The sequence below is a fragment of the Perca flavescens genome, chromosome 11 (genome assembly GCF_004354835.1).
Source record: "Perca flavescens isolate YP-PL-M2 chromosome 11, PFLA_1.0, whole genome shotgun sequence".
NCBI classification, from domain to species: Eukaryota; Metazoa; Chordata; class Actinopteri; order Perciformes; family Percidae; genus Perca; species Perca flavescens.
In genome coordinates, this window is record NC_041341.1 from 17,315,992 (window position 1) to 17,331,208 (window position 15,217).

The following is a 15,217-nucleotide window of genomic DNA, read 5'->3' on the forward strand; positions in this document are numbered from 1 at the left end:
ACCAAAGTAGGCTACTGAACAAAAAACCTTATAACTGATGATGGCGCTGAAGAGACATCAGGGAATCACCAACGTTATTTCACTCTCGGGGGAACGTGACAATCCATCACAAAGTTGTTGAGATATTTCACTCAAAACCACAAATGTCAACCTCATGGTGGCACTAGAGGAAAAGTCATGTTCACCAAAAATCAAGAGGATTCATCGACTGGGAATGATATATGTCTGTACAAAAGTTTGTGCCAATCCATCTAGTAGATGTTGAGATATTTCACTGGATAAGTGAAATATTTGACTGACTGGTGGCGCTAGATAAAGATGAAGGGATCACCAAAGTCAGTAGGATTCATCATCTGGGGACAATGAATGTTTGTAATTTTTTTTATTACAATCCACAACATTGTTGTTGAGATATTTCAGTCTGGACCAAAGTGGTGGACTGAGCAAACGTCAGACAGACACTACCATCAATGAAGCTAGCGTGGTTAAAAATGCTCAACATTTGAGTTGCAGCTTGTCAAATTTGAGAATTTGTTGTCTTTTGCTGTTTTATTTCATTGTAATTTTAGTTTCTTTTAGTAGTTAGTGGTTTTAGATTGTTGGTCAGACAACACAAACTTTTGAAATTTAAAGACATTGCCTTAAGCCTTAAGTTTTCTGGCATTTTATTAATGACTTATTAAGTGACTGAAAAAGTTAACAAAGTTATGTTCTAACATCAGTATTAATACTTTCACCTCAAGTATAATAACAGAGTAGCCGGTTTGCTGATATTTTCTCTTATAAAGCGATCAAAACAAAAGCTTATAAATATGTATTTATATGTATAATATAGACTGTCACTACTTTAGAGAGCAGCGGAGATTAACAGAGATTGAGTTGTCAATAGTGCTACTATTGTAATTTTAACCAAGTATTTTTTTTCAGTAATAATATCTTCTACTTGAATAGGACAGTATACAAGAACAAGCCACTTTCCACCTCTGTACACAACGGTTTATAAGGGGATGAATCTCAGCATTAGCATGGGTTTCAGACCAGGATGCAGCTCAATTGCTTATAAAGGGAATGTCTGAGTCTCTACATTATTGATCAGTGCCTTGTCTAACGCCTAACAAATGGTCTCTGTCAGCTGTAACTACATGCAGATGTTACTCTGGTTCATGAATCACAGAGACGAGGTTGGACACATCAGGAGTCACACCGTGTGCTTATTTGGCTAGAGAAGTTACATACAACACGTTTTTTTTCATATACAGCAGTAAACAGCTGAATAGATGCTTTGGGGGGTCAATGACGACGACATGTGGATGAGTATGTAAGGCATGACTGGCTGAACAGGGCATCCCAGGAGGAAAGAAGAAGTAATAGGGAGAGGGACAGTATTGCTTCCTTTATGAGCATTTGAGTCCTGGACCCTCTGTTTTTCTTGACCATTCCACTTCTCCAGCTCTCTCCTCCCGCCATCACATTACCTCTTCCCCCCTCTTTTATTATTTTTTATCCTCTCTTGTCTGTGCTTTGATTTGGCTCATGTGTTGAACTTGCGCATGCTGGATCGCAGCATCAGAGTACACTCATGAGGGACTTCTGGGTTTTCAATCATGCGTTGCCATAGCCGCTGTTCCTCCCCGTATGAGTCCATCCAGTCTACCTCGTTCCCATAGCTTGTGCCTTGAAGAAAAAGTGACAAACACATGAACATCATTTGTTTAATTTTCTTGGAACTACTAGAGCGCCCTGCGACATTAACACTCTCTCAACACTCTGTGTTTGGATATTAGATGAAGTGACATCTGTAGATAACGTGCCATGCATATAACGGGCGTGGGCTTACAAAACATAGATCCGGACTAGTGTTTCCTTTTTAATGCATAACAATCAAACAACCATTCCAAGTTTTGATTACCCGTACGCCAGAATATTTCAGGCTTTTTTCGAGCTGTTTCATATAGACATTCTTAAATCATCGTAGTGTGTACAATACAAAAGAAAATGGGCCTCACTTTGCACTTCTCCCAAATTACACAGCTCACGCAATCTGTTTTCCCTTCCATCCATTTTTCAATCTGCCAACCTCAATAGCCAGAGGAAGAGAACCAGCTCCCAACTGTTTAACTAAAAAACTTTGGCTTCCAGATAAGTGAGACACTTATGATTCAGGACTTTTGTTTGTTATGAATACAGGTCCTACATTTGTGTTTTTTTTACAAGATATTTATTCGAAGTTGAATAGTTTAAATAAAAATTTAAAAAAATGATCGAGTAAATATTACAGCACAAATGATTGCTTTAGATAAACAGCATCAGCCTCCAGTAAAGCTGCAGTAAAAACTCTTTGGCCCATGGAGAGCTGTGCAACCTTTCAGAGGTTTTAACCACCTTATTTAAAATTATGTGCAATACTTTGACCTTATAATGTCTTGTCTCAAACAAAGTCTAACCAGATACTTTTCTTTTCTGACAGTCAACCTTTCACACACCTGTGCCAGCTCCGAGCCTGACCCCTCCCAGGAAGACATTGCTGGCCAGGGCTTCTTTGTCCCACACGGTGAGCTCCAGGCAGACGTTGTTGAGGTCTCCTGGCTGCAGCCCGCAGTAGGTAAAGGTGTGGTTCCACTGCGGGTTCACAGTGCGTCGCTCCACCACCGTCTTGTGCTTGGTTGACTTGTTGCTGTCAGGGAGGAGGTATCTGGGGGAAAGAATACAAGTTTACTTTACAATACTCAGGTTGGGTTTTGTGTGGTACAGCCCCCCACCCATGATTTGTGTTAGCATGTTTTAGTAATTTTACAAATGTGCATCTAATATTTAAAACTGTTCCCCAGTCTCACCCTTTCACAAAAGGATCTGAAGTGCCTCCAGACTTGACAGCAGTTAGATTTTTGGCTCCTTTGACCAGGAGCTCAACCATGCCCCCTTTAGGCAGAGTGAAGCTGCTCTTCTTCTTGCTTTTCAGGAACCCTTTCTTCACTGAGGGAGAAGGAAAGCAGGCAGGCAAAAAGAATAAACTATCTGCAATTTCAAAGATTTTGGTTTATTTAAGTAACACTTGAGAAACAAAACAAGTTTGTAGTAAAGGGCTTTGTATATGAAGAAACATATGCACACAGACATTCACATAAACCTTGTTTAACCTCATGTACTGTTCAGGAGTCAACGAAACCAGAAATGAATAAATAAGTTAAAAAATAAATTAAACCCATGGACACATGGACACAGAATCAAAGACAAAAACAACTATAACTGTATGTAAGACAATAAAAATAGTCAGGAAAATAATAATAAGTTGAATAAATTGTTTGCTAATTCTTTATAAATTAGTTATTAGCTAATAATAAGAAAATGTTTTTGATCTTGTGTTTGCGAAAAATCCCATTGGCTCGTGTTTAGCATTTCTATTTGGTAATAATGCAGTTATAAATCCATTAATTAACACTATCAGTCAGTTTGTAATAAGCCATCAAGTCTGCAGTTATACATGATAATAAGTTTTTTAATTTTGAAGTCTGCCGTTGTTAGTGTTGATAAGTTGTTAATAAAGAGTTTAGTCCAGATTGTCATTTTTTTTTAAATAAGTGGTAAAATGAATCAGTCAAAAGTTATTTTTCACAACACACAAAAATCTGTTGTCAATAACGGCTAATAACTCATCTATAAAGTAATAATTTATTAACATTTAATTAAGCCATTAGTTAGAACTTAAAGGGCTTTTATAACAGGTGCCTTATTGGAAAGTACAAAAAAAGCTCAGATCAGAGGTACATCTGAAGAATAAAAAAGTTTTTTGGACAATATGGTCTATTTTTTACATCTCGGCCGCAGTCTAGCAGCAGCAAAACTACAATAATTAGAGACAGGGAATACAGTTCTCGGAAATTGTAACATTAAATTGTGCATAAACATTTTTCTTTTTTTAGATCAGATAGGGGAGAGAAGTGCTTAGTTTAAGATGAAACTCTGAATTAGGAAAAAAATATATATTTAACTCTGTTAACCAGCAGCCTTCCAATGGTAGGTCACTCATTATGTTGTCTAGGCAAAGACTGGCCAAACCCACAAAACGTTACGTAAAGGTCTAGTAGAGATCTGAATGACTCCAAATACAGTACACTGTCATTCTGCGTTTTAGGGAAATACATATAAAATGATCTGTCCATCTATTAAGGGAATTATTTGTTGGAGCAGTTTGTTGCACCTCTTTTAAAAAACACAATATTAGTTAGAACACGATATACAATGATATCACGTTCTTGGTCATCACAGTTATAAATGTACCTTGTACTTGGTCCAGCGGCAGCATGAGGTTCTTCTCTGCAGGTATGTACTTCAACACGACAGTCAGTTCTCCTTTATACTGCATTGTGGAGTCTATATTGCTCTCCACCTACACACACATTCACAATCATCTCAAACACTTGTCTTTGTGTGTGTTTGTATAACGTAGAAGAAGAAGAAGAAGAAGAAGAAGAAGAAGAAGAAGAAGAAGAAGAAGAAGAAGAAGAAGAAAACAACATGTGTGACAACGTGCTTATTCTGGTTCCTACCTTGGGCTGCAGTGCGTACCACTCCTCTATCTGGGAATCAAACTCCCAGGAGTCAAAGGTCAGCTCCACCTCTCCCAGGAAGCTGTTGTGTCCAAACCGGTCGTGGTGCCACACGGAGACCTGCAGAGTTCGAGTCTCCAGCTGCGTGTGGCTGATCACGTACTGCACATCACAGGAAAATCATGGGAGTAATTAACGATTAAAGTTTTGAATTCAGCAACTCGAGTTCACAGAATAACTGCTGCAAGTTTGTTGAGTTTTCCAGCTACTGACCCTCAGGTTCTCATTGAAAACAGGGTTAATGGTGTTGGGCTTGATGCTTGTCTTCCTCTTGCTCTGTCTTGACATATCTGGCAGCAGGTAAGTCTTTACATAACTGTCATGAAAAAGACACAGTGACTCAGTCGGCTCCATTGAAAGAGATGGACAGCATTTGTTCTTGTTTATACCAACAACATGAAATAGCAGCTGCCCCTGATTTATTAGAGAAGATACTAGTCTGAACAAGTAAAAATAACACAACTGTTGATAGTAACATTTACTGGAAAATTGATATTAGCTATTAAAAACAACCAAAGCACTAAAAACCAACTTGGATACTCATTTTAGAAAATTAATTTCTTTTGCTTTTTTTTTTACCAGGAGTTAGATGAAGAGGTTGATATTAAATTTAATCTAGAGGTAACTGTTTAGTTATACAGCCTAACTCCATCAAAGTGCTGTTTTCTTTTAGGTTCATGTGTATTTAGCATGTGAAGAAACAGAAAATAAAACATTGTCAGTTAATTAGTTATTTTTTATTTTGCTACCACTTTCTAATACCTCACCCTTCATAAATGTTTTATCAGTTGTAACAAATGGATGGTGTTGGTTGACCTACTTATTAACAAGTTTTTACTATTTACAACGGTTTATTATACTACTTATTTACAACTGCAGACTTGATGGCTTGTTAGAAATGGAGAAAATTAAGGAATTGATCAATATTGACTCAAAAGCAAAAAATAATTTCAGAACCTGGCAACCAAAGGATTGCTCTTATTGTTGGCTTATAATAACTGATAAACCGTCAGTAAACATATAAACAAAGAATAAAAAATAAAATAATGATAAAATAATAATCTGAGCATATTCCATCCGCTGATCTGCTGCTGCAATACAGTTAAAGCTCCATAAAAAGCTAATACAGTAAGTGAAACTTACTTGGTTTTTGGGATTGGTTTTGTCAAGCTAATATTTCCAAGGTCAAAAATAAACAAACCCTTAACAAAGTGTGCCTTATTAGTTTTGCCATTACTTATTGTCCAATAACAGCAGAGTACGCAGACTTAAATGAAAAGACATCACAGTAAAGTTATTAGCTTAGCTAAAACCCAGGTGACTCTTGGATGCATTCTCTTGATAGCTAAGATATGAGACAAAGTTGTTGGAAGGTGTATATTTTTTTCTGGAGGATGTTTCCCTCGGTTTTCTGTTTTTGTGCTAAGCTAAGCTAAAACCATCCTGGAAACATCCCACTACTTAACTCACAGAAAATAAAACTCACATATTAACATTTATCATCTAACTCGAACAGTGAGTATTTCCCAACATGTAGGTATATTCCTTCAAGAAGAATGACGGTCACACATACTTAGCCCTCCCAATATAGCAGATAAGCTTTTATTATCTGGGTATCTGTGTGTGCGTGTGTTTTTGCACTCTTACGTGTCTGTGCGTTGCCTCTTCTCATCTCCTGTTGCCAGGTTGTGACACTCTTTCACCAGGACGTTGAGAGCCCCGGTTTTGTAGCTGTAACTGATGTTCAGCAGGATCTCGCCGCTCACCCGGGCGTTGCCATAGTCACCAGTCTCACTGTACATGCTCATCATGCTGTTTATACTACTCTGTTGTGCCCGAGATAAGAGAAGTGGAGAGGTGAGAGGGGGAGTAGGTCAAGGGATGAAAAGAGAGTTCAAGAGGTGAAGAAAGAAAACATGACATGAGGTATCTACAACTATAAAGCAAGGAATCTCTGTGTGTCGGTTAGTCCTTTGCATATCTCGAGACCCGTTCATCTGATTCACACTAAGTAGGTGTATTTTCAAATTTGTCAGAGTTTGGTGCAATTTGGACACCAATATGAATAAACTTTGAGTGAAAAAGCGACCAGCTGTGTGCAGAAGTAGGGCAGGGCTTCAGGGTTCTGCAGAGTCGAGCATGTCGTCCGCAGCGGTTTACAGCTACTACAGATACCGCGGTGGTTACAGTATGTCATAGCAAGTGACTTATACTCTTATCCTGGAAATTAGTACCTCCACTAAGTGCATTGCCCCGGGGTTTCTGACCACCTTGCAGGTGGGCGACTGTGGCTCAGGCGGTAGAGCAGTGATCTCCCAATCGGAAGGTCGATCCCTGGCCCGCGCAGTCTACATGTCAAAGTGTCCTTGGGTGTGTGAATGTGCATGAATGTTTATCTGATAAGCAAGTGGCACCTTGTATGGTAGCCTTGGCCACCGGTCTATGACTGCGTGTGTGAATGGTGCCTGTAGTTTGAAAAATGCAGTTCACTTTTGCTGCTGGATGGTGCTTTTTGACCCTGGAGTCAAAAAGCACGACTTGGGTATGAGACGCAGCTATGTCATGGCAGGGGTATTGCTCAGGACCCAAGGGAGCGATGTGTCGAGTGTGAAGATGTTTGGCTGAGCGGTTCTCGAGAAAACTGCAATACCACAGCCCAAGCAATTAGGCTTTGAGATTTTGAACAGGCACTGCACTAGTAAAGCATGAAAGCGAGACGGGGTAAGATAAAGAAAACAACAACATCTATGGTATTATATAATGCTGATGAAATATGGTAAAACAGTTGCAGCCCTTTATGAACTTGAATATGTAGCAATACATGGTAATGTTAAATGTTAGGTTCATGCCATTAAAAATGTACATTGCTACAACTGCACCCCAACAAGGTTGTAAACTGTAGACTTTAGGCTTCAAAAGATTCAGTGGCCTACTGGACACAAGGGGGATAATTAGAGAGCTCAGCTCAGTGAAGCTTGCCTGGATGAATAGGTTTTTATCATGTAAAAAGATGACATTTTGACCAAAATCCAAAAATTCTGGATAGATTCACTGTTATATTGTGCATATCACAGGTTTGTAGTTTGTATTATGTCCAAAAAGCACTATCTGTGTTACTGGGTCTTGAAAGTAATAATGATGGGATGAACTGTAAATTATTCCTTTTCAGAAATGACTGACAGAGGTTGGAAAGGTGACTTTATATGAAAGAATGAGTAATAGAGCAGACTTGACTAGATTATATCTTTTATGAATTAACAAATTAAATGATGAGGTGGAAGCACATTAGTGCCACTGATTTTCTTGAGGGAATTATGCTTTTATAGTTTCACTTAGTATAAAATGTTGATTTCTTTTCTTTATATCTATTTTTCTTTAACATCCATAGTGAACTTCACGTTGACTGTCGAAACAGTGAGTGACCTGCTCAGCTGCATCTCCTGAGTTTCATAGATTGCCAAATTAGAGAGCTTAATGAGCACATTTTGCCTCCTCATATTGTGCACCTGCAAAACATATTTCATGAAAAAAAGACTCCAAATTGTTAACAACCACTGCAGGTAATTTTGCCTTGCACACATGACTCTGGACAGGATTTAACTGGTATAATTCACTGATAATAATAATGCTGTCTGGAGAACACTGAGGAAAGAAAGCCAGAGTTAAGCCACACTGTGCTACTTCTCCTGGAAAGTCTACCCATTTATATCCTGCTGGGAGCCAGTGTGATTAATGACTTAAAGTTGAATGTGTGTGACTTAATGGAAATAGATGTAGTTATCATCACATTGAAACAAAGCAAGTTTGAGCACAGACTCAACATACCGGTAAATTTAGGAAAACTCAGTATACATGAATTAAAGCTGTATGTAATATTTGTGCTCTGGTGCTTTATTGCTGCATTTCAACTGTTTTATAATGTAGTGGTGAATATAAATGCATGCACAAATGTTGAAGGGGAGACTTACAGTCTCAGCATCTGAGTCGGGGACATTGAGGTACCCCCACCTTCTCTCTGAGCCAGGGGTGGAAGACTAGCAGCAGATTCATTTATAAGATAAACGGGGGGAAGGAAGGAAGGAACCAAGGAAGGAAGGAAAAAGAGAAGAAGAAGAGAGATCTGAGCTCTTTGATGTATTAGTGATCGAGGCAGACCCTGAGCACAGACCCCCCGGCCCCTGAGGAGGAACTGCAGAAGCCCCGTCTACAGCAGCACAGCAAGAACCCACATTACACACTGTTACCATGGTGATTATCAGATGAAACCACAGAGATTACAACTCATCTGGAACCAACATGCTGGACACACACACACACACACACACACACACACACACACACACACACACACACACACACACACACACACACACACACACACACACACACACACACACACACACACACACACACACACACACACACACACACACACACACACACACACACACACACACACACAGGGCAACAGTCAGATTGAGGAAGAATTGTAGTTCCTCCTTGACGTTTACTATGTCTATGAAATCATTTAATTTGTCCACTACTTGCCTCAGCTGTTATACTGGTAACAGTAAAACTGAATTGATAGAATATAAAAAGGTTTCTCTAAAGCTTGAAAATCACTATCTAACCAGTGATGTGAATAGCACTGTTAAAAGAAATGGCACTAATACTACTTCAGTTGGGGTTTCATTTACTATCCGCAGCCCTCCATGAGGTGAATCATGCAACAGCGGGCTGAGTATATGAGAGCTCGATTCAACGGCAGACTCAACTATCTGCATAATGTCCCTCATCACCTCCTTCCACTTCCATTCATACTGAAAACAGCAGCTCAGTGACGACCGTTAGTCATTTATGAGATGACATGATAAACGTCAGACAAGCAGGACATTGGTCTCACATGTTTCCCGATGCAGTTCTCAAATTACACACACACACACACACACACACACACACACACACACACACACACACACACACACACACACACACACACACACACACACACACACACACACACACACACACACACACACACACACACACACACACACACACACACACACACACACACACACACACAGGGCAACAGTCAGATTGAGGAAGAATTGTAGTTCCTCCTTGACGTTTACTATGTCTATGAAATAGACAGTTGGTAGTGGTTGGTTGTGAGAAAATAACATGTATGACCAAGTCAACTGTGCTCAAAGTAAACTCAAGTGTAAACATGGGAAATCAAGTAAAGTAAAAAAGGGGGCCAATTTAAGATGAACAGAACTGACAAGAACTGACATACAGACACATCATCAAACCTTTGGCACAAAAGTCTTCACAGCTAGATACCTAGGGGGTAGGTGAGATAATGTGTGTGCTAAACTACCCTATACATACACTAGATTAACCTATGTTAAAATATGTTTCTGCAACATGTTAGTCACCCTCAAGTCAAGTTAGTTTATGTAAATGCTGCAGGTTTCCTAAGCGTGCAGCAGCAGAGGAAGGTGGTTGCAACCCAAGCTGTCCCCAAAGTTCACACTACTGTATGTTTACCATAGAATAGATGTTTACACAGTCAACCACAGACCATAGACGCCTGCGGCCTGACTCACGTATCAGGTGACGGTGATAGTATATATGCACAGGTACATGTTTGTCCTGTGTGTCAAGACACAGGACTTCCCAGAATACTAGCTTTAACATGGGTGTTACCGTTGACAGCGTGTTGCTTAAGCGTCGGTTGGCAGTCTTGCTGTGAGCCGACATCAGGGCATCGATGTCTTCCTCCGCATCCTCATCAGAAAACTCCTGCGGATGACAGCATTCAGATTTAATCAAAAGGGAGATGGCATCTGGGAAGCTGGCCAAAGAGTCTTTGTAGGTTGCACAGTTTTCCACACAGAGCTGCCTGTGTGGGTGGATGCAGGCCAGCTTCCATAAATTTGACCAGACAAGTCAGGATAGAGTGCGGTAATTTGTTTACTTGTTTCTCACACGCACAATCACAATGTCATTGGGTTTGCAGTAAAGTTCTGAGCATGAATGAATGAGTAAAAGAAATTGTGTGTGTGTGTGTCCGTGTGCCTGGGCTTTGAATGCAAATGACCACTCAGTAAACACAGAGACAAAGCAGCCCTATACTGACCATCAGATCCTCCACCTGTTTTCAGCCTACAGCCGCTTAGATGCATGTCATGCTTTTTGAAGTGAGCTCTGAAGTGAAATTAACATTCAGCCCCACATCTAATGCATCACGTTGAGTTTATCAGCCCACAGATCCTGAGCTCAAAATGGACAAACAGTATACTTAGATGTGCATATTAAAAGGCAGGCTGCGTGCTTTTTTTTCTGTGATTGTGTTCCTGTGGTGAATTTGTTGCAGAAACCAAATATGTGATCAGTGTGCAGGTATACAGCTGAAGGAGGAAGAAGGAAGGGGTGATACTGCTTACCTCTTTGTTAAGCCTGGGGACTGAACGGCTCCTGAGACTGGGGGCGTCGTCACTGGGTTCAGAACCAGGAGCTGACAGGTCCATCTCTGAGCGACTGTGATCTAGTGCAGGGAGGGAGATGGGGGATGCAGAGGAGGAGTGAGAGAAAAAAAAAGTAGTTTCAAAGATGCTGTTTGAAGAGATTGAGGGACTGGAAGGCAAACACAAACACAGTACAAGCGGACAATAAAAAAAAAAAAAAAAAGGGTAGAGGGTTGTTTAGTCTCCATGTAATGGTAACAACAAAGATGTTTGTACCTAATGAGCAAGAAGTGTAGCTTTAAGTGCTTCACATTAAGAGTAAAATGAGCAATTAGAAAGAAAGAGCTAATAATTTAAAGGATTAGTTCAACACTGGGAAATTAGTTATGACAAAAACATAGAAACCATCTCCCATGTCTTTTTGTTAAATTTGGTGCTAGATTCGGAAGCAGGTGCAGATTACCTTTGAAAATGCATAGTCATTATTCAGAGTGGAAGAAAAAAGATGCCTCTCATTTCTAGCAGGTAACCGATTTTGCTGAAATAAGGAGGACTAACTATTTGAATTAATAGAAAAATTATGGGATATATGGCACTAAACACCTTAATCTAACATTAAAGGGCTTGGTATTTTGTTTCAGGGGTCGATTAAGGAGTAATTTGTGGTAATTTAAGGGACTCTTAGTTAGCTGGACAAGCTAACGATTGCAGTTTATTGTTGTTTATTTAATCCATTCCTTACACTTTGCTTTGTTTTACTTTGCATTGTTTGCTTGTGTTTTTGGTTTAAAAAAAGGCATACAATGACTGCTTATGTACAGTTTAAACAAAAGGGAATGCTACTTGTTTAGCTTTAAAGCTGGAAGGCATACTTGAACTTTGGAGATAGTCAGCAACGCAGTCTTTAGGCTAAGCAAATAATAGCACGCGGCTCTAGCACCAGACTAAAGGTAGGTTTATGGTCACGGTGATGTTCACGGCGCGAGGTGCACGAGCCATAAGATGACGTCACAGGTACAGGCACAGTACAGGGACATTGCAAATTTTTGTGCATATCTCTCAGAGCCAAACTTTGTAAAAAAAAAAAGGCAAAGACAGACGCAATGTAAATGTAAAAACAAAAAAGATGTACACACTATATACTAGGGCTGGGCAATAGGGAGAAAATCAGATATGATGTTCTTGACCAAATAACTCGATATCGATATTGCGGCGATATTCTAGGGTTGACAATAGGTGCTTTGACAAAATATCTTCACACTTAGATTTTAGATAAATAATCATCAGTGATGTGGATATAATGTCTAAGTGGGGGAAAGGCAAATAACAGAACAGCTAGAACAGTCTGGTAAGTTCAGAAAAGTACATCACTTTACTGTAATGCAGCCTTTAAAACCAGGAAAAGACAACACTTATGTCATATCACAATATCCTAAATTTAAGACGATATCTAGTCTTACATTACGATATCAATATAATATCGATATTTTGCCCAGCTCTACTATATACACAAACTACACACATATACAAATCTACATATACACACTGAATTATTACCATGGATTATTTTGAGTTATTGCACATTAATTTATTTGAAGTGTAAATAGACTTAAATATTTTGAAACAGTGAGCATCAGAGCATGAAAATCTGAGGACTCCTCCAGGGACAAACTGTATCTTTGGAGCACATCAACCATATAGTCAGGCACAAGCCGTATGAATACAATTATAGAAAAGTACTGGGATGTTAAAAATCTATCCTAAAACTGGAAATTCAATGCTACCACCTTCAGTATATAAGTACAATACTGCAAATACGGTCCGATATATCTGCAGGCGTGAGTGGAGATCCTCGACACTAATCAGAGCCATTTTAAAAAGTCTTGACACACTTCTTAGCAGCTGTTTCTAGTGGATATAGAGGGTCTGAAAGCGAGAGAGACAAAGTGGAGGAGATTATACTTTAAAAAGGAAAGGGGAGAGTTCAACACATGAAGAACAGCAGGCAGTGACGGGGGTGTAAGTTAATAGTGCCATTTGTGAAGACGTGACATCTGCTCCCGACAGAAGGAGAATTTCGTCCTGTACGAGGTGCTGAGTTGAAGAGCAGCTGAGTATTTTTGCACTGCTCTGGTTAGTCTGTCACCTTTGATGTGATACTGCTGTCTCTAACACATCCTGAAACTCGATTCAGATATGAACAATGTTTGTGTGTGAGCTGTGAAGCTGAGACAACAGCATGCCACTTCAATGTGAAGCAAATAAGCTACGCGTTTGTTGCAGTGGAGGTACCTGATGAAACCGAGGCCCTGGACACAGAAATGGTCGGGGCGTCCGAATTCGTCCTGTGATGGCCCGTAGCTTTTTTCTCAGGCGCACTGTCACTGGGGTGTACGCTGGCAACACTCTCCGCTCCGTCAGGCTGCGTGCAAACACAAATCCAACACACCCAAGCTGTTAAAATAACAATTTAATCTGCACAGTTTTCCCCAGTGTGTTACTTTATGTGTGTATCAGTTGCTGACCCTGACCCTCCGGTTTTCGCTCGTAATGGAGGATCTGTCCGGAGTTTGGAAACGCAGGTTGTTGGGTACCATAGGCATCCCCGAGGACTCCAAGGCCACCGCACCGCCCCTTAAAACCAGAAAGAAACCGGTCATCAACAAGTATTTACCATGCATGACATTACCTTCATCATGAATGAACATCAATTTAAGTCTTGCAAAGTTGTGTAACACTTGTGGGAAGTAACCTGCCTGAGACTCTTTGGCTGCTTGTTTTAATGTGTTCCTCAGTAGGGCATTGTTTATTGTGAATTTGAAGTGTTAAATGTTAGTATGTAAGTGGTATACAGTACACAGTTCAGTCTGTTTGTGGGTAGTGTGGATGGACACCTGTTTGAACGTGGACTCTGAGCAGAGCGAACGCTCCGTACGCTAGGAGTCTCTCCATCCGAAGCGGATTTGACACTGACGCTGTTGACTTCGTTCTCTGGCTTTAAGGTCGTTCGGCTGCCTTTTTTATCCATCTTCATCCTTCTACACACGCGCACACGCACGCACACACACACACACACACACACACACACACACACACACACACACACACACACACACACACACACACACACACACACACACACACACACACACACACACACACACACACACACACACACACACACACACACACACACACACACACACACACACGTATTAAACTCATGCCCATTAATGCAGAGTTATTACACTGTGTCTCTGCTTTATCAACATCATCTCAGTCACTGAACTCAACAGTTTGCATCCTGCAGAGGAAAGCTACACGGTGGCTGCAGGTCCGGCAACGCTAGTCTCTCGGTAGGTCCATCACTTCAGTTCAGACTGAAATATCTCAACATCTACTGGATAGATTGGCACAACATTTGGTAAAGACATTCATGGTCCCAAGAGGATGAATCCTACGGACGTTAGTGATTCTCTGACCTTTCCACTAGCACCAACATGATATTGACATTTTTTTTGTGAGATGTTTTGTGCGCTAATTTGCAAATGTTAGAATGTTAACATTGCGAAAACTTTTTATCTATTTGTCTTTTACAACTACACTTACATGATTGTCAAAAATTCTGCCATTTTTAATAAAGATTTAGATTCATATGCAGATTCAAATAATTCATATCTGTGCTTTCTCTAAAATTGTGAACAGGGCGCAGTAACACAATTTATTAATATTAAACATTCCTACAACAAGACACATTCAATAAAAATGTTTAATATTTCTTTTGTTTGAATGTCATGTTTAAATTTGTATTGAATTATTTAGAAATCTTCAGCAGCCACCACTCTGATAAAATAATCACAGCTTCTTGTTATTTTGAAGTTTTTTGTCTATGGCTTCTTTGTCTGAATCCCGGTGATGCCTTCAGGAACCATGAGAGTGCAGCCAAGATAAGGAGCGATGCTAGCCGGCACAATCCAATTACTTCTGTGTTGCATTGCTAAATGTATTTTAAAATGCATTCAGGATGTCTGTAAAATCAAATGAGCTTCCACCGGATCTTTTCTGATGCCTTGGTACTGAGGCGAGTCCTCAACACACCGCAGATTTCTTTCAAATGTGGCTTAAGATGATTTTATC

The 15,217-nt window shown here is 40.0% G+C and overlaps 1 protein-coding gene across 5 annotated transcripts in view; it reads right to left on the reverse strand.

Annotated features, from left to right (window-relative positions):
• Positions 1-1,292: 1,292 nt before the first annotated feature.
• sytl5 (synaptotagmin-like 5) overlaps positions 1,293-15,217 on the reverse strand; it is a 35,532-nt gene continuing 21,607 nt past the window's right edge. For 3 of the 5 annotated variants that reach the window (XM_028591299.1, XM_028591296.1, XM_028591297.1), the window contains exons 6-18: positions 13,975-14,118; positions 13,606-13,714; positions 13,373-13,502; positions 11,060-11,160; positions 10,320-10,415; positions 8,576-8,641; positions 6,255-6,433; positions 4,821-4,923; positions 4,548-4,709; positions 4,279-4,387; positions 2,835-2,973; positions 2,484-2,692; positions 1,293-1,674 (exon numbers count right to left, since the gene is read on the reverse strand). In XM_028591299.1, coding sequence (XP_028447100.1) covers positions 1,532-1,674; positions 2,484-2,692; positions 2,835-2,973; positions 4,279-4,387; positions 4,548-4,709; positions 4,821-4,923; positions 6,255-6,433; positions 8,576-8,641; positions 10,320-10,415; positions 11,060-11,160; positions 13,373-13,502; positions 13,606-13,714; positions 13,975-14,118 — 1,690 coding nt within the window. In that variant the 3' untranslated portion in view covers positions 1,293-1,531. The remainder of the gene's footprint in view (positions 1,675-2,483; positions 2,693-2,834; positions 2,974-4,278; positions 4,388-4,547; positions 4,710-4,820; positions 4,924-6,254; positions 6,434-8,575; positions 8,642-10,319; positions 10,416-11,059; positions 11,161-13,372; positions 13,503-13,605; positions 13,715-13,974; positions 14,119-15,217) is intronic. The other 2 variants (XM_028591300.1, XM_028591301.1) reach the window with 2 other exon arrangements.